Here is a 19,365-nt window from a genome sequence, read left to right on the forward strand (position 1 = left end):
ATTAGTAGTACCTCGATAATAAATTAATAAATATTTTAATCCTAAATCAGATTTCAGGATATCTATATATATAGATATAAATATATATATATATATATATATATATTGATAAATTAATAATATATTATAGTTTTGATATTCTTTTGTTGAGATTTAAAAAAAATAAAAATAATAGAGGGTTTACTGTATTTTTGTATTTTGTTAAAATATTTGAAATTTTGCAAAATAAATGCATACATATTCAATTTTTTAAACTGGTTTTTCTTTTGTTTTGACGAGGTTAAATCATTTTTTTTGCTTTCTTTTTGTTGTTGTTGTTGTTGTTGTTGTTGTCAAAGATCATTAATCTGGTGGTTAAAACGTCGTTGTACAATCTCAACTAATATTCGACTTTACACTCCACTCTTCACAAATGTGAGTAAAAGATAGTTTTGAAAGAAAATACCATTTTGGTGTACTCCCATCTCCATGATTAACTTATCTAAAAGATTCTTAAAAAAAAAAGCATGAAATGGAAGAAAGAAACCTTTCTAGATTATTTTCTTGAGCATCTACTTTGGTTTAGAAGGTAAGCTTAAGTTGAAAAATAAAACCAAACAAAATGTTTTCTGTTCATTTGTAAGTTATATATCTAAACCGGCATCTTCAGTACAAGCTGACCTTCCATAACACTGCAAACATATAATAATAAAGAGTATATTAAGATCCACATCAAGGAAAGGACATTGCCAAAGACGACTTTGATAGTTTTTGCGTGATCGAATCGATTACCTTTTGACATAGTAGTAGCAGAAGTCGGCAAGGATGAAGGTTTGAACGAGCTCGGCTATTAGAGCTGCCGGGAACCAAAAGTAACCAGCTCCAATCAGCCATAGGTAATGTCCTCGAGTCTCAAACACCTACATTTTTCAGACCACATTAGTCTCTCTAGAAACTTCACGGAAGCTTAATGATTTCTTAAGGAAAAAAAAAGAACTTTACCTGGATAAGCCAATGAGCGCATGCCAAGAATCTAGCGATTCCTAAAGCGAACACGTAATGAGCTGTGAAAGGCTCTATGATCTGAAATGATTGTTCGAGAAAATGTTAAGCTTGATGTTTGTATAAACGGATAAGTTTTGGAAGTTGGAACTAAATCCTGAGAGACTTGTAGAAAACAAGATTTTGTTACCACTTAAAATGTCTACATTGGCCTAAGTCTAGACTAATCCGAGGCTTGCAAGAAACCAAATTTTCTTGCCACTTAAAACGTCTACATTGCCCAACATAGAAGTGAAGTGAGTGTGACTCGATCTATCAACCAACGTGACGAAGTTAATACTCAGCCAAAAGACCAATATAATTGGTTAAACTGCTACCTATACATTGACAAAAACAATCAAATCATACATAGATATGTCAAAAGCATCTGACCTGTGCATTTTGCATCAATCGAAGCTGAGGCAGAACAGAGACAGATTCTGTGTAAACGCAAAACGCCCACAAGATACGGTGGATGTAAGGATAACTCGTACTCGGGTGAATAATTAACGCAAGGATAGCCGATGGTACTAGCTGGTAGGCACACATTAAAAGCGATATATTACAAAATCATCTAGAGAGAATCGAATAACAAACAACATTTTCACACTCTTTAAATCAAAGCATTACCACATAGTAATTGTGGCAAGTGTCGAGAGTCTTGATGTAAGATGCTTTCAGCTTGTATCGAATCATATAAATGACCCATAACGTCGAAGCCAAGGTGGCGAAATCGAGTACTGTATGGATATCACCTTCGAAGTTTATGCTACATATCAATCTCACAGCAAGAAATATTGCTGTCACTTCTTGAGACTTTAAAGAAAGACCTAATTAATCACAATTTTGTTATCAGCCAAAATCAATACGAGCTTATAAGATTCCACAACATTATTGACACAATATAAACATAAATGTTCACTAGCCAAACCAAAAAAAAGCTTATAAGATTCCACAACATTGTGACAATATAAATGACATAGACTCCTTATGATAATACGATAGAGATTAATTATAGGGTTTACCGGAGCAAGTCTTTTGGCGAGTGAGTTTGTAGATGAGGATCAAGATTCCGGTGGCGTGGATGAGCTCGGAGGCGATAAAAAAGTGATTGTCATTATGAACGGTGAATTTCAAAAGCACGACGAGGATCAAAGAGATGGTAATTCCTAAAGCTATCTTAACCTTGTTCGATTGTTTTCTTAGCCACCCGAAAACCACGTTCACGGCGGAGACACCTCTCGTCTTCCCCATGATTTTTGATTTTTTTTTTTCTTTCGATTACTACAAATCTCTCTCTCTCTCTCTCGATTGTGTTGTGTGTGTTTTGTCAGAACTTTTATGCGACGTCCGTAAAGCGAAGGATACGTTTTGTTGAATGAGCGGAGACACGACGAGGGCATGCGGTCGATGACGTGGTGATTGTAGTATATATATTTTCTTCTGATCTGATCAACGAATAAAGTTGGAAAAATACTTAGGTTCACCCATTCTCCATTCACCCCCTTTTCTCTCAGCCAATCAGAATCTTCCATCTAATCTTTCATTTAAAAAATAAATAAAAATTAAATTAAAAAGCAACTCAAATTAAGGAAACAAATTCTGTATACGTTTAATTAAGGAAAGTTAAATATTTGGCTTGGTTTAGATTTTTAAAACTAGAGTAAAATTATATGTCGGTTTGGGTTTATAAATGAAGTGATTAGGGTTTAGATTTTACAATTAAAACGAAATTATATGTTGGTTTGGGTTTACAAATGAGGTGGTTAGGATTTAGATTTTACAATTAGAACGAAATTATATGTCGGTTTGGGTTCACAAATGAGATGTTTAGGGTTTAGATTTTACAAGTAGAACAAAATTATATGTCAGTTTGGGTTTACAAATGAGATATTAGGGTTTAGATTTCACAATTAGAACGAAATTATATGTCGGTTTGGGTTCACAAATGAGATGGTTAGGGTTTAGATTTTACAAGTAGAACGAAATTATATGTCGGTTTGGGTTCACAAATGAGATGGTTAGTGTTTATATTTCATATATATCGGTTTGGGTTTATTAAAAAGCGGTTTAAGTTTTTAATTTTATAATAACGTATACAGATTTTCTTTCCTTATTTTATAAGGGGGTGAATGGAGAGGTTCACCCCTAGAGGTGAACGCAAGTATTGTTCATAAAGTTGAGACACGAGTGGGTGATGGATGGTTCTTTAGTTTCTTTGGTAATCAAATCTGAAATGCAAATCTTTGGGTTATGAAGGCCTTATTATTAGGAAATAAAGTTCTGTATTTTGACTAATTTTATTGCCCGTTTTGTCAGATTATCTGAATCATTTGGGAGGCCAAAATCAGAATCGTGGACCAGAAAAAAAAAGGTTTATTTTCTTTTGATTATTGGATACTCAGAGATCGATTTTACGTAAATGTGTAATTATGTAATTGTACAATTAAGGGTTCAGATAGACCATTTTTTTTTCCCTCATAAAATATGCGGACACGTCTCTGACTCTATAATGAAAACTCCGGTTCAAGATTGAAGCAAAAAGATCAATACGACTGACTTACGAGAGCCTATTGAACTTGATATTTAAAAGATTCTGGAGTATTAAAATCCTTTGTTATTTAATTGATAATTTTAAAAAATCTTCTAAAATCCGGTGTTATTGAATTAGAAATATACAGAAATCATTTAAAATTAGAAATTGATAAAAATCATTTATAATCATTTAGAATCTTTTGTTATTTAAAGGGAAAATTATAAATAAATGATTTTTTTCTAAAAATTTGGTCATCTACACTTTTTTTTTAAGATTGTCAATTGTGACGAAAATACCCCTACTAATAGAAATAGTGAAATTTTTAGGAGTTTGAACCAATAAACAAACAGAAAACCCATGTTAGTATACAACTGTGAAATTTTTTTTTGAAAAAAAAATGTTTTGGGTGTTAAAAATCAGTTTGTAAATTGCTGATTTATGGTCTAAATTGTTTAGAATAGACTTTCTACGATTTTTCTCTTTCTGAAACATTTAGATTGTTCATTCTACAGTTTGTAAATGTTCTACGAAGTTAAGACGGAAAATTTGTTCTAAAAATTTCAGAACCTAAATTTTGTATGTTCTACAAAATTAAGAATATGTATTCTACGTTTTTTTTCATTCTACATCAATTCAGAATTCGTTTTCTACGTTTTACCCTATATACTAAAACAAGTAGAAGATATATCATAGAAATTTTTAGAATTTGTAATCTGTAAACCTTAGAATACCCTAAAAATAGAAAGAAAATAAATTAAATAAGGAAAGTGAATATTTTTAAATATTTTTTAAATATTTTTTAAATATTTTTTAAATATTCTTAATTTATGGTTAAGATTTCGTAATTATTGTTTAGATTTGTTCTAATACATTTTAGAATGCGTATTCTAAATTATTTAGAAGATAAACAAATTAAAAAAAATCGACATTATACCTTAACGTGATCGGTCACCATCTCTTCCACCTTCCACAAAAGCTTTCACTTAGTTGTTTATGATGCAAATCTATGTTACTTGTGGTGTATGGACACTGGATGCCAAGAAGGACTGGAGATTTATTGATGATGAAGAAAAACGTGCTAGATTACTGACTTTGCAACCCACTACATCTCTTGAAGAGTTGAAGGTTATGGTTTCAGAAGACTATGAAATAGAGCAAAATATGTTTGATGTGGAATTCAGTTATCTATCCACAGAGGTTAAAGTTGATAGTCCTCCTGTTGTATTGACAAATGATAGAGGTATGAAAAATTTTCTTGCATATCTGAAAAAGATAAACATGATTTGGTTGTTTGTTACATTCAAAAGAGTAGTTGATGTGATAGGAGTAAAGTCCAGTTCGATCTGAATAAGTTCCCAGCTGATAGTAGCGATGGTTGTAATGTGGAAGTTGATGTGGGAAAATCAGTAGGTATTATTTCAAGGAATTCACCTAAGCTGACTAATGATGTATTAGAAAAGCGTACTGATGCTAATCTTGGTGATGCTGCTGTTTAAAGTTGGAAGATTCAATGGTAAAAAAGGGTGAATATTTTGAAGAGTTTTTTCTCAATTTCTCGATCCCTTTTGTTTTCTTAATTTGTCGAGACAAAGTCACAATTTCATTATTTTCTCAAGACCCATTACGAAAAATTAGGCCCACTAGACTTATTTTCTCAATTTTTCTTATTTCGATTTTTACTGATTTTAAAATTTCAGGAGACAAAAAAACAACAAATTTTATCTGAAAATATAACTAAGGGTATAATTGGCTATTTTTATATCCAAAACTCTATATAACCAAACTTTTCAAAAAAAAGTGTAGATGGCCAAATTTTTGGAAAAAGATATTTTATTTATAATTTTCCCTTTAATCAATAACGTATATCTCATTTCATATCCTATGTTATTCAAAATAAAATTTTTTAAAAGTTATTGAAAGTGATTCTAGGAGATTTCTTTCCTATTTCTAGTTGAAAAATATGATTAACAAAATCACACTCTAGAAGATGAAACTTTGAAGGATTTAAAGAAAAAAAAGAAGGGAGTCTGAAAAGTATAATCAGTTGTAGAAACTTTGCCTCCATCTCTGCAACTTGTGTTCGCATGTACTCTCTCTCTCTTTTTGGGCTCTCTCTCTTTCTCACTTTTTCTCTATATGTGTGTCCCTCTCTCTCTCAAACACATAAAGTGAAGAAAAATTGATAGAGCAGATCATCTTTTTGAAATTAATAAGTATAAGCGAAGAAAAAGAAATGGGTCTGAAAAAGACAGAACGGATAGCCCATTGGAATTTGTGGCCTCAAACGAAGTGTAGGAGGATTGATTCCAGCAGAAACAAGTCTTGGAGAAGAAGAAGAAGAATATTTAGTCTTAATTATCATGTCTTATCATGTCTTAATATTTAGTCTCGAACTACGATAAACTAATAAGACATGATAATTAAGACTAAATATTATTATTCTTCTTCTCCAAGACTTGCCTCTGCTGGAATCAATCCTCCTAGACTTCGTTTGAGGCCACATATTCCAATGGGCTTTCGACTCTGTCTTTTTCAGACCCATTTCTCTTTCTTCGCTTATACTTAGTTTCAAAAATATGATCTGCTCTATAAAAAAATCTCAAATTTGTTTATACAAGCCAATCGAGTTGATCATAGCTAGATAACATGCAGCTCAAATCAAAGGTGTTGTTGCTCAATCTAGTTGATGTCGTTGATTCATCCGATTCATCCGCGAATCAGAAGCCTAATTAAATTATTCGTCGACTCTCATGCACCACCTCTGGTGGTTGTAGGACCTGCGCACGCTGACATATATGTGAAGATCGAGAGGTTGCCCAAGAAAGAGGAAACGATCTCGGCCAAGACAGGGTAAATACTCGCCGAAGAAAAATGCGTGAACCAGAAGGCGTGTGGAGCTAAGCTTATGTATCCGACTTACTTCGTTGGTCGTTTGGGTGAAGATGCACATGGGAAGCTTATTGTCGAGGCGTTGGATGATGCGTGTAGGGTTCATCTGGATTACGTGAATAACGAGCCAACGTGGCACGCCTTGCCCGTAGTTATGCTTCAATAAGATGGTTATGCTTGATTTGAGCAGATGAGTAAATAGTGATGATGATTTTGGTATCGTGAGGAATGCTGGTATTGACCTGCTTCAAAGGAAGATGCCAATTCCATAAATATTCAAGTTTCTAAGGTCACTTTTTTGACTTCTTTTAAAAACTTAATTTTGAATTACTTTACTGACACTTGATGTAATAGTAGTAGGGGAGCTAGCTCTCTTGAAATGATGTCAATGGTGTCTTGACAACGATGCTAGCTTTTTGGACTACATATATAGGCTTGGATCATCTTTATGGGATTACTAAGCTTGTTCTCGACGTTGTCTCTTTCAAGCATAATACAAGTCACGACGTTAAAATAGTAAGATTTTATTTTAAAATATCTTAAAATCACCCAAAGTTCAATCACAAAATTCTAACAAATCACAAATCATTCTTTTAAAAATCTCTACAAATAAATAACCAAATCACCTAAAACTGCACTCGAATCTCTTAAAATTCTAAAATATTAAAATCCCACCAATCTCCTACTAAAATGTCAAATTCAATGAATTCAAGCTAATTTAATCTGTATCTGATTTTTAGCCTTCTTGATTTACTGTTAAAACTGTATTTCGGTTCGGTTTAATACAATTTTTGCTTTGTTCCGTTTTTGGTTTTATACAAAAAAGTCAAACTTTTTAAAGGTTATAAAACTCATTGTTAAAAATTATTACACCCGTGTTACATATACAGTATACTTAAATTAGCTTGAAGTTATACTTTTGAATTATAGTAGACCCAAGCATATGCTTTTGAATTAGCTTATGAATTTGGAAAAAGATGATTAGCTTTTCATTGCTTTTTAACAGATTTGATGCTTGAGTTGGAAGATGAGAATAAACAAAATCTTAGGTCTCTAATTATTAATAGCTTCATGTTGTGAATTTTGGGTTCTTTATTAGTAAGAACGACTTAATACCTATGTAGAATAGGCATTTCGATTCAATAATAAAAGAAGACAAAATATATCAAATAATTTATATTTGGTTATAGTAGACCATTACATATTTTTGTTGAAAAGAATAGAACCCATCATATATATATATATATATATATATATATATATATATATATATATATATACCAAATTGTTACTATATGACAAATGAATTTACTAAAGTTCAAATTAAACCCCCGTGAGCATGTCACCGCCAATACTGAAGATTAATCCTGTGAAACGTTTTGAAACACATACAACACCATACATAATATGACTTATGTAGTGGCATGCATATGTTACGTTTAAAATATGTCATTAGATCTCATCCTTAAGACAGCCATTACGGATGTCGGCGGCATCGGTTGATTTTGGTGCAGCCACGGCTATATTTGTGAACCGGGGTACGGGGTTTATGTGGATGGTGATGACATCCTGGTGGAGGATTAGGACGTGAACATCGGTTGAGATTCAGATATTTCCTCTGGGATTCGTTAGCCTCAACTCCTCCTGCAATCAAGATGCTAAAAATCACCAACAAGATTATCATACATGTCTTCATTTTTGTTGTTCTTTTTTTTTTTCCTCCCGTTGGTGATTATTGTTTAAAAGTGAGATGTGTGGATATGGGTACATATAGAGCTTAGAGGAGACGCTAGTTTTAGCTAATCCATATTTGGAAAAAAACGTCTGATTCTAAGTTAAGGATATGAAACATGGTTTTTGGAGATTCTTTTTTGGGACTCCATTGTTTTAGAGCAAGATTTCTTTAAATAAGTTGATTCTTTCGAATTGTTTGATGAAGTTTTGAGTCTTTTTGGTACAAGTTTTCTGTGTTCACGAGGCCTAGATCTTTACAAGTTCTTTAAAATATGTATAAATACTAACAAATACAAAGATATATGTTTATTGGTAAAAGTAAACAGTTGTACAAGTACTGACTTCAGCTCTATTCGAAAAGAGGAAGATTATCATCTGTATGTGTTTGTAATCTAGTCACCAAAACTTACTCCCTCCTTTTTAGAATATATCTTTAACTTTTGTATATATATTATTTTTTTCAACCAAACATTAATCTAGAAAATAACTCCAAGGTTGGTTGCCCAAACTGGAGGGTAAGAATTTACAAAAGAAGCTTCAAAAGATAAAGACCTCAAAGAACGAGCAAGGTAATATGCCCGTACATTTGACGTCCGCGGGATCCTCAAAAGCATGAAGGATGAAAAAATGGTCGAAGTAAGCTGAAATCATCCAACAGGTTGGAAAAAGCTGGCCATTCATCGAGAGACTGCACCATTGCCACTAATTCTGCACAATCCGTCTCAAAACTCTGACAATCAACATCCACCGTCAGTTGGGATTCCATCGCCCAAATCAAAGCCTGAAGCTCCGAGTGAAGGGGGGGAAGGACTGCGTCGCTGACTCCATGCTCCCATTAACAACGTAGTATCCTCACTATTACAAAACCACCAGCCCAGACCGACAAAAGGATCTGACGCCTTCCAAGATCCATCGACCTGACACCGGGGAGAAGGATCCTGAATCTCCAAAGGCAAAGTATCTAGGGGGTACGAGTAGGAGGACTTGGCCTCCTCCCATAATAATTTATCATTGGCTGCCTGATTAAAAACATCAATTGGCTCTGCCTCAATTCTCTGAAAAACTTTTTTATTCTTGTCCTTCCAAATTGACCAGACAAGCCACGGTAAGCGGGAACGTATATCCAGTACATTCGACTGGGATGGCGCCCGCCAAAATAGAAAATCTAGGTTCAAATATATTGAACCAAAAGGAAAACCTCCAGAAGTTAAATCCACCGGGAATAAATCTCAGATCCGGCGCAAATGGGAACACTCAAAGAGTGCATGATTTATAGTCTCCACCTCCAATTCACATCGTTTACATAAGGTATCACACCGTACATCCTGAGAAGCAAGACGTTCCATCACAGGAAGAGAACCAGAGGCAATTTGCCAGAAAAAATGTTAAACCTTCGGGGGAACCTCAAGTTTCCAAGCCTGTGCCCTAAGGGCCGTAGACGTCGGTCCATATTCAACCATGTCTACATTAGATGCATCCGTTTAAAAAATAATCAAAAAGCTGAAAACCGAAATAGAAACGTAGCTTATAGTCTATAAGTTATAGAGAAAACATTACATATATAGAGACATCTTGTTGCGAACAATTCTCGCATTACATGATCTTTGTGAATTGAATTCAAAATGGTAATATTTTTAAATAAGATCAGAGACAACATCATGCGTAGAACTATGTATATAGATAATATCATTACAGGACTCATGTAGAAGAAGGATCAATGTAAAGGGACATCATCATATATGTGAGGTTTAATCTCGTTTGCACCGGTTAATTCTAGTGCAACCACGACGATAATTGTGAACAGGGGCACGGGGTTTGTTCTGGGAATGGTGAGGATGACATCCTGCGGGAGGATTAGGACCATGGCACGGGCTAAGCACTCCTGGATTCAAATACTTTCTGCCTTTGTTAGCCTCTGATTGCTCTATTATCACAGCAACACAAACCACCAACAACATTATCATCCATGCCTTCATTTTTAGTCAAATTAGTATGTAGATCCTTCTACGTGAGCCTTTGTTTATTTGAATTGGGAGAAAAGTGGATTCACATATATATATATAGAGAGCTTAAAACAAAATACTAGTCTTAGCTAATCCTTGTTTGGTATAACGGCGACGACCTAAACTAAAGATGTTAAAATAGAATTTTGCAAGATGTTTCCAGGTTGTTGTTGGTTTTCATTTCAAGTCGTAGCAAGTCAACGGATACCACGTCTTATATTTTCAGTTGGAATATGCAAATACAAATAAGATAACTAAAAGGTATAAAAATGGTAATACATATTGTATCATACTTTATCATTATATGAAATGAATGGACCTCTTATGAATGCAAAATTAACATTATAAAATGTTTATATTAGGTTTAGTTACATTATATAAAATTTAGATTAGGTTTCAAAACCTACAAAGTTAACATAAAAAAAGTTTGATTTCCGATAAAATTGATAAATACTAACTTTGTTATGTAAAAGACTAGGATTTCACCCGCGGTACACCGCAGGACTAAGTTATAAATTATTGTATTTTAAATAACAATTTTTAATTTATTTAGTTTTCAAATTTTCAATTAATTAACTTTTTGTCTAATTAATTTAGAATTTTGTTTAGAATTTTTTTTCTTCTTCTTCTTACATTTTATAAATTTTATAACCTAATTACATTAAATTTGTTATTAGATAGAATATAAAATTTTAGATTTGTTTTGTTCTCTAGAATTAAACAGAGGTATATACCTATATAGTATGTTAGTGTATATTTTTATGTGTATTTTTTTTTTTTGGAATATTAAGAATGTGTTATAGTATGTGTAATATTTTGTAGTTCATATACTAAATAATTTATAAGTTAATTTTCAAAACTATGATTACAAATCTATAGTATATATGAGATAAACTAATAGTTTTAGTATTGGTTCTATATTTCAAACCCGCCATGCTAGTCGGGTCAGGCAACATATTCAAAAAAATTTAATCCGCAAAAACTCATCATATGAAACCCGTGAAAGTAAAAATTATTTTTAAATACGTAATACAAAATCTATATATCAATTTGAATGGTAAATATGTTTGTTACCTTTTAAAATTATACCGTTAGTTTTTTTGAATGATATATTTTATATTTGATTTTGAACATTTGTTTTAAGGGGAAATCAATGCGTTGAGATCAAAAATCTCGGCCACGGATCCTCCTCCAAGATCGAAAATCAATTCGTTTATTGGTTAGACCGATTGTTTAAGAAATTTGTATATGGAAAAAATATTGTTTTGTAAAATTGGAAACTTAATATTAATTAAATCAATTATAAAATTAATACTTAATGTTAAAGGAGTGGTTCCAATTGTTTTGGAAATTTATTGAGAATTTGTTAGAAATGCCCTTTTTGGCATACCCCTTTTCAAAAGTGCCCATTTTCTAAACATTTTTATTTTTGCCCTCTTTTACACAATTACACTATGTTAAATTAATTTTTAGAATTAATTTTTTTAGATTTGGATTCACAATTTACATTTAGGGTATAGTTTTTAAGGGATAGGATTTAGTATTTGGGGTTTTTAGGGTTTATAATTTTGTCATTTTATATATTAAAAAGAGGTATTTTTGAAAATTGACACCATAAAAAGGTATTTTTGAAAAGTGACATAGAAAAAGGAGTATTTTTAAAAATCTCCCAAAATTATTTAGGATGAAAAATCTTGTTTTCAAAAATAGGTGACAACTTTAGGATTTATTTGCTAAATGTACTTGAAAAGTATATATATACACTAGATTGGGACCCAGCAGATATGTGGGATTTAAAATATTCAATGAAATTCAATTTAACAATTTATAGGAAGTAAATATATAAATTTTTAGTTAGAAAAAAACTTTTTTTTTTGAACAAAGGAAGCTTTCATTCTTTTGACCAAAAAAAAAAAGGAAGCTTTCATTCATATCAAACCAGAGCTAATACAAACAGGAAATTGAAAATCTCGAGGTTTAAAAAGTTAAAGAGGTTACAAAGAGGGGGATTCCCCAACGCTATAAGCGAGTAAAAAGGAGTCATCAAGGTAGAGTCAATGAGAGCTATGAAACAGTCACTATGCAGCGGCTTGGAACATGAGAAATCACAATAGCTTGATTGATCACCCTCGAACAAGTCAAGAAGTGACAAGATAGTCACGGTCGAAAAACATAGTGATGTTAAGGACAGAGCCAAAGCCAAGAGACTCACCGGAGTGAGAGTCACTAACATGAGCAGCGCAATGGCAAAGGTTTGGCAGACTAAGGCTTGATGGTCAAGGGAAGGTTGCTTCAGAATCCACAGTAAAGGTTCCGGATTAGCCTGGTAGAGCCAAGGATAACTTCTATAACAATCAAACCGGGTGATGAAGATGGTGCTGAAGAAAGTTTGCTTGAAGTCGTCGGATAGAAGCGATGGGTTATAGGGCATAAGACCATAAAGCTTCAAGACTTTAACAACAAACCATGCAAGTGAAATAAGAGCTATAAAATGTCAAAGATAATAGTAAAACCATAACAATACAGGTGGGTTCTCTCTCACTTGATGCCCTTGGCCAAGGAGATTAATAACACCACACAAAGCATGTAATCGGTTTAACAGGAAGGGATAAGGTACATACTTGGTCTCAATATTTTCTATCATCACAATCAAAGTGAAGAAGATGGTAAAACGGTGGACCTGAAGTCGCTAGACGATGGGATTGCCGGATTGGAGTAAAAAGGCCATGAAACTTCAAGGTTTTAGAACCAACACACAATGCCATAAGTTGAACAAAAATCAGGGTTCTTACGAAGTACTTCCAAAACCAAAGCAGTCTGAAATTTTTGTAGGGTGTGCTTGAACAATTGGCTTGCATAAGATGTTGCAGAGTAGTACATGAAATAGAGGCATCAGTGAGATCATATAGAATATTTACAAATCATTCATATGATTATGATAGATTTACATATCTTCTAGATATCCTCTTATAGCTACAGTCAATAATAAACGAGGTCAAATACCGCTTTTTTTTTTTTGTAGTGAAGTACATGTATTCTAAGAGGGTGTATTCAACCTGACATTTTAAGTGATTTATGGAAAATTTATAAATCCTATGTTATTCAATCATGGATTTTAAAAAGTCTTCTGAAATGTATTGTTATTCAATTATGGATTTTAAGAAGTCTCCTGAAATCCACTGTTATTGAATTAATGATTTAAAAATCTACCTTAAAATCTCATGTTATTCAAAACAGTTTGTAGATTTGGATTTTAATAATTTTTTGAGATTCTGGAGGATTTGAGAGGATTTCTTTAGTTAAAAATAAAGAAATCCAAATCTCATAGTTTTAGGTGAGATTTGAAAGAATTTTACAATAAATCATATCAACCTTCCTAAAATCATCAAAATTATTTAAAATCTCATGAAAACTAAAATCACTTAGAATATTAGATTGAATACACCCCCCTAAAAATCCAGTTTAGAATAAAAAACATTACAATCCAGTTTTTTCATATAAGAATTGTGTGGATAAATAAATTTGTGTACGTGGGGATTTACAACCATATGTCTCTCATCACTCATCACCTTTCCCACATTGGTCATTAAACCATCCATACTATATAATACATGTGTAAAATCAGGAAGGAATTATCACAAGAAGCTCATAATAATTAGTAGTACACGTAACACAAATGGTTTAGAGTAAATAGTACAACTCAGGGTTGAGTCGAGGCATTACAACGACTTCGACCGGTTTAATCTTTGGCAAGGCTAAACCAGGCCCTTCAGCCATATCTAATGGTTCACCAGATGCTTTGCGTAACTCAAACCCCTGAATCAACTTAGCCAACACGATGTGAACAACTCTTAGACCAAGATTGATCCCTGGACACGACCTTCTTCCTGAACTAAAAGGAATGTACTCAAAGTCGCTCTTTCCACATTGTGATTTCTCCTCCATGAACCTCTCAGGCTTAAAGATTTTTGGGTCAGGCCAAATCTTGGGATCCCTATGAAGTTTCCAAATGTTGACGAGCAAGCGTGTGCCTTTTTTAACAGGGTATCCTCCCACGAAACAATCTTCACTTGCTTCGCGGATTCCTGATCATTCATCATTTTGTATATCCAAATAGGTTTATGATTTAACAAGATTAACAAGGTTATGTAATAATTAGAGAGGCAATTAAGAAAACTTGATTTGTGACCTGTAAGAGGAGCCGGTGGGTAAAGTCGGTGAGTTTCCTTAACAATAGCTTGTAGGTACTTGAGGTTTGGTATGTCAGATTCCTCAACCCATCTACCTTTCCCGACACAATTGTCAATTTCTTCTTGTGCTGCTTTTAAAGTAGCTGGATTATTGAGTAGCAGCGATATCGCCCATGTTAGAGTAATGGATGTGCTGTCTGATCCTGTCAATGTAAGAACCTAAAGCAAGAAACAGAACATTCATGTTGGTAGACGTTCATTTCAAATCCAAATTAGTAATGTGTGAGTTAAGTCATATCTCTTATATACTACATTATATTCGTTCACACATTTTTTTAATGAGACTTTTATCATATATCCTAATTAACGAGAGTGGTGAAACTGTCAATACCAAAGTTGTTGCCTTCACAATGACATCGCGTACATGTCCACATATCACAACATCTTCTGGTAAGATGTCGAGCAGTAGATCCATGATTGTCCTTTCTCCATCCTTCTCATTTCTTGATCTCTTCTTGAGATGCTCTTGAAGCCACTTGGTGATGACTACGTCAATATCCTTAAACGTTGTCTTCATTTGAGAAATTTTTGCGAAATCCAACCATCCCAGCCATGGAATAACGTCGCCTATCATAGGAACCACAGCTAAGTACTCGCTGCGCTTCATCGCCTCCTTATAACGCCATTCCTCGCTCTTCACTTCACCGAATCCAATCCTCTTCCCGACCATCTTCCTCAGGATTATATTGAAGGTCAAAAACTCGCATAACATGTCAATCTTCACCGTGGACGTACTACCACTCTTTTTGTACAAGTGTTTGATGAACGTGTTTACTTCCGAAGAACGAACATGGCCAAGCATCTCTATACTCTGGTTTGAGAATAGATGGACGGTGGCAATCTTACGTAACTCACGCCAATATTCTCCATAGGGAGCCAGCGCCAGAATTGCATTGTTGTAGCCTACATACCGACCAAAGGCTATATTGGGTCTGGTTGCTAGAGCCAAGTCGTTGGTGGTGAAACAATCTTTCACCGTTTTTGGGTCGCTGGCTACAACCAGCTTATAGAACCCTAACTTGAGGGAAAAGATAGGACCGAGTTTGTCGGACATGGCAGCTAATTTCATGCAAATGAGTTCTTTACCGCGCAGAAGATGGATGTGGCCGAATAGAGGCAAAGCTCCCAATGGCTCAGGGATGGTTAAGCTGTTAACTTCACATTTACTCGATTTTTTTCTGCAAAAAATGTAACCGACGATTGCAAGGGCCAAAGAGAAGAGAGAAAACTGGGGAGTAGTTAAGAAATTAATCATGGTGGTTATTGTGTTTGAGGTATGAGATAATGAGAACGTAGCTTTCTTTTTACACATATATATATATAGTAGTATATTATGAACTTTGAGGTAATGTAGCTTTCTTTGGTAAACTATGTATGTATGATAAATATTAAATATTGTGATCACAACCTCTTTGACGGGAAAATATAAAACCAACTTTTTTTTATGAGTTTACTTATAGTTTTTTTTTTTAAATAAAAATACGTCACTCAAATTTCAACATTTCATAAATATTAGTCATACGCTTACGCAATAGCTAGCACTACTTCATGCACGGCCGGTTAAAAAAACAAAAAAATTGTTCCATAGCTAATCAAGCTTTAAATGGATATTCAATGTGTTACGAACTGCTAGGAGACAAAGATCAGTAAGCTATAGAGCTATCGGCTAGCCTAGTGCTTGATAAGATCCAAAAAAGGCACCATCATTTCGTGGGGTTTCGTTAGGGTCTAATACAAAAAAAAGAGTGTCCTTGTTATCGTCGGAGATATTTTCATTTTTCGTTGATGTCACTGTTGAGAAAGTTTCTACGTAAATTCACACCATACATAAAAAATCAAAACGACATGAGTTGTACGACTTATTATTAGTCATCAGATTTTTGTATTATATTTGTGTGGCCATTGCATGTTTCACATTTGAATTGATGATATATTATGGTTTTTGTGGTTTTTAACTATACTATTAGGAGTTTTAGAGTCTTTCTTTGTGTGTTTTAGGTTCTTTGTGAGTCTTTTTAGGTTTTATAAGATTTTGGCATGAAATGAGCAAAATGGAGCAATTAGAGGAATTTTGGAGCAATTCAGCTAAGGAAGAAAACATGGAGCCGATCAGAAGTAATGGTGTCGATCGACACCACCCTTGGTGTCAGTCGACACCCCTGTTTGCCAAATAAAGATCCAAGTTTTGGAAGTTTTACAAATCTACCCCAAAGTTTTCCATATTTGCATCATTAGTTCCTGTACGTGTTTTGGGAATATAAATAGGTTTTCTAGGTCATTGTTTAGACCTAAACTTTATTTTTCCCTGCAACTTTTGAGAGAGAACCCTGAGAAATTTGGGAGAGCTTTTGGAGAGAATAATCAAGACTCCTTCAGAGAAGATTCAGAACTCCTTTTCTTCTTATTTTAATCTCTTAATGCAATTTATTCAGTTATTGATCTGTGTTCTTACAATGATGTCTGAGTAGTTTGCTTGTTAGGTTCAGGGTTTTTCATAGAGTTTTTATGAATTATTAGATCTGTTTATTTAGGATTCAATATCTTTCTAGATCTTCATCATAGGTTGTTCTTCATATTAATCTTTGATCGGCCATCTAGAATTAATAACCTAGGAAAACAAATTGATATGAGAATTTAATTGATTTTCCTGATAAAACCTTTTGATGAGCAAAATTACTTTTTACAAAGAGATTTGATTTAGTAAATTTGTGAACAATCTAAACCTGTTTTCAAAGCTGATTTTTAACCTAGAATTTTACAAAGAGATTTAGATTTTCTGGTTTTAATTTAGATAATATTTGCAGTGAGAACTGATTTATTTTACAAAAGTGTTTAAAGTTCTATATCTGTTCTTAATTGCTTGAATCCTATTTATTTCTTGATTTAATAATTTATAATTTTCTGAGAATCTGCCTAGGCCTACCTTTTTGATCCATTGAATTTTCAACGCTTTTATTTAATATTTTGCATTGCTTTTATTTTAATTCAAATCAATTCTTTTAGCATAATTATAAAACTCTATAATTTATTGTGTAAACTTGAGTCCTTGTGGAATTCGATACTGCAATAATCTCTTAATTTGAGAGAGTGTCTCTAGAGTTAAATTTGAGCATATCAATTGACATTTCATACAAATCAATTTCCAAGACATGTATAACGCACGAGAAAGAAAACCAAAAATCTAAGGAGATTTAAATTCGTCGTACTGTGATACCACGTATAAATACATAGAATTAAAAAATTAGTGGTATATATTCAGGTAAAAAATGCATATAAATTCGTTTCTTATGATGACAAGTTTCTATCGTAGGACACACAAGCCATGTGAAACATGTGTGGTCTGTGATTCATGTGAATCTGTAATCCTAACGAATGGTATGGTATATGTATGTGTAGCAGTTTAAGCTTGATTTTCCATTTAGTGTCTCACATCAGGAATTTTTCATTTAGTGTCTCACATCAATATAGTTCAGATCTATATTTTTCCACGAACTTTAATAGGTTAGCACTTTTTTTTAGAATCTAGCTTTACGTTTACATTTGTAATCTTTATATAGAAACTGATAGCTTTTGCTACAAATTGTTCTTGTTTAGTGATATCTATATCCACGGGTTAACCGACTTTTTCTTTATTTTCGGAGGAATGGGGTCTCAAGTAATAAGGATTAGATTTGAACCGGTTAACCCATGGATATGTGTTGGATATGGGCTTTGCCCCCAACATTTATAGAAGCCCAAGTAGAAGATTTCAAGAAGATTTGGGCTAGAAGCCTTGGATTTGACCCAATAGGCCGCAGGGGCAAAATCATAATTTTACCAGGAGATAACAGAAACCCTAGGTCAAGGTCCCACTATAAATACCTGACATCATTGTCAGAAAAGGGGATCCACTTTTTGGGTAATTAGAGAGAGAACAGCTATTATTTTCGGATTAATTGCGTTAGCTCTTTAATTGTCATTTTCTGTAAACCCTTCTTGAATTCTACGTTAAATAAAAGGACCAGTTCCGATTTATTCCCACTTAAATATTCGTATTATTTACATTATCGATTTCATACATCAACAATTTGGCGCCCACCGTGGGACTGAACGAAATCCTTTCTTTTTGACGAAAAGAGTTTCAAGACAAGGCGTTTTCGGAAAACCAGAAGCATGTCTCACACCGATCTCTCCAGCAATGAAGGCGCCGACTCACCTGCAGCTCGCGACGTGTCTCCTAGGCGAACTGTATGGGGACGCACCCGTGCAAGGACGGGCCAACTCCAAGGCGTCAACGGAGCCGAAGCAGTTACGGGTGAGAACGCAACACTCACTGACCGCGCAGCCGTAGGCGCTACGCGTGTCGCTCAAACCAATGGCGTAGCCGTAGGCGCTACGTCCCCTGCTCGTGAAACCACTGGAGTCAATCCAACCGACCGCGAAGCCGTAGGCACTACGCGTGTCGCTCCGACAAATGGCGGAACCAATGGAGCAATCCTTCCTGATCGAGTTGCTGTTGAAGACGCTCCACATGGCCGCGAAGATATGGGCACCACTCGTGACATTTACCCCCGTCGATCATCCAGACACGTGAAAATCAGTCAGGCCGCGCTTGATGAAGCTGTACGAAGAACCTTGGATAAGATGAGCGGTCAAGCAACACAGATAGAATCTCAAGGGTGAGGAGAACACGCAAGGCGACGATCTGAACCTCGACACGAACAAGACACTTTGGTGCCACACACTCCGCGAGCTGACCACAACGCTCCGCGAGCTGACTACAACGCTCGGCAAATCGACCTCGACGCTCCGCAAACTGACTACCACGCTCCGCGAGCTGACCTCAACGCTCCGCGAGCTGATCACCACGCCCTGCGAGCTGACCAAAACGCCGCTAACATATAACGAGTCGAGCGCAACGCTAATGGAAGGCCCCGTCTCTCATCACTCATCG

The 19,365-nt window shown here is 34.4% G+C and overlaps 2 protein-coding genes and 2 pseudogenes across 3 annotated transcripts; all 4 read right to left on the reverse strand.

Moving 5' to 3' along the window:
- Window positions 1-512: 512 nt before the first annotated feature.
- Window positions 513-2,465, reverse strand: LOC104747065 (uncharacterized). Its single transcript, XM_010468634.3, has 6 exons — window positions 2,046-2,465; window positions 1,651-1,850; window positions 1,414-1,554; window positions 982-1,062; window positions 772-899; window positions 513-671 (listed from the first exon to the last, which is right to left on the reverse strand). The coding sequence occupies exons 1-6, from the start codon at window positions 2,272-2,274 to the stop codon at window positions 632-634; spliced, it is 819 nt and encodes a 272-aa protein (XP_010466936.1). The 5' UTR covers window positions 2,275-2,465; the 3' UTR covers window positions 513-631.
- Window positions 2,466-7,606: 5,141 nt separating this feature from the next.
- Window positions 7,607-8,170, reverse strand: LOC104747066 (protein RALF-like 25 pseudogene; annotated as a pseudogene).
- Window positions 8,171-9,688: 1,518 nt separating this feature from the next.
- On the reverse strand, window positions 9,689-10,178 carry LOC109129292 (protein RALF-like 26 pseudogene; annotated as a pseudogene). The gene has a single exon (XR_015582710.1). The product of XR_015582710.1 is annotated as a protein RALF-like 26 pseudogene (transcript).
- A 3,405-nt stretch (window positions 10,179-13,583) lies between these two features.
- LOC104747068 (dimethylnonatriene synthase) lies at window positions 13,584-16,037 on the reverse strand. Its single transcript, XM_010468636.3, has 3 exons — window positions 14,764-16,037; window positions 14,372-14,591; window positions 13,584-14,267 (listed from the first exon to the last, which is right to left on the reverse strand). Exons 1-3 carry the CDS (start codon window positions 15,742-15,744, stop codon window positions 13,864-13,866), a joined length of 1,605 nt encoding a protein of 534 aa, XP_010466938.2. The 5' UTR covers window positions 15,745-16,037; the 3' UTR covers window positions 13,584-13,863.
- Between the last annotated feature and the right edge of the window lie 3,328 nt (window positions 16,038-19,365).

This window comes from Camelina sativa, chromosome 15 (assembly GCF_030686135.1).
Source record: "Camelina sativa cultivar CO46 ecotype springtype chromosome 15, ASM3068613v1".
NCBI lineage: Eukaryota > Viridiplantae > Streptophyta > Magnoliopsida > Brassicales > Brassicaceae > Camelina > Camelina sativa.

What these genes read in the sequence shown, in the direction of transcription:
- LOC104747065 (XM_010468634.3), bottom strand. Translation starts at nt 2,274, where the DNA reads ATGGGGAAGACGAGAGGTGTCTCCGCCGTGAACGTGGTTTTCGGGTGG. An exon ending in TCGCCAAAAGACTTGCTCCG is followed by an intron (nt 1,851 to 2,045) that starts GTAAACCCTATA and finishes GTGATTAATTAG; the next exon opens with GTCTTTCTTTAAAGTCTCAA. An exon ending in GCGCTCATTGGCTTATCCAG is followed by an intron (nt 900 to 981) that starts GTAAAGTTCTTT and finishes TGAAAAATGTAG; the next exon opens with GTGTTTGAGACTCGAGGACA.
- LOC104747068 (XM_010468636.3), bottom strand. Translation starts at nt 15,744, where the DNA reads ATGTGTAAAAAGAAAGCTACGTTCTCATTATCTCATACCTCAAACACA. An exon ending in TTGTGAAGGCAACAACTTTG is followed by an intron (nt 14,592 to 14,763) that starts GTATTGACAGTT and finishes TTCTTGCTTTAG; the next exon opens with GTTCTTACATTGACAGGATC. An exon ending in CCCACCGGCTCCTCTTACAG is followed by an intron (nt 14,268 to 14,371) that starts GTCACAAATCAA and finishes ATGAATGATCAG; the next exon opens with GAATCCGCGAAGCAAGTGAA.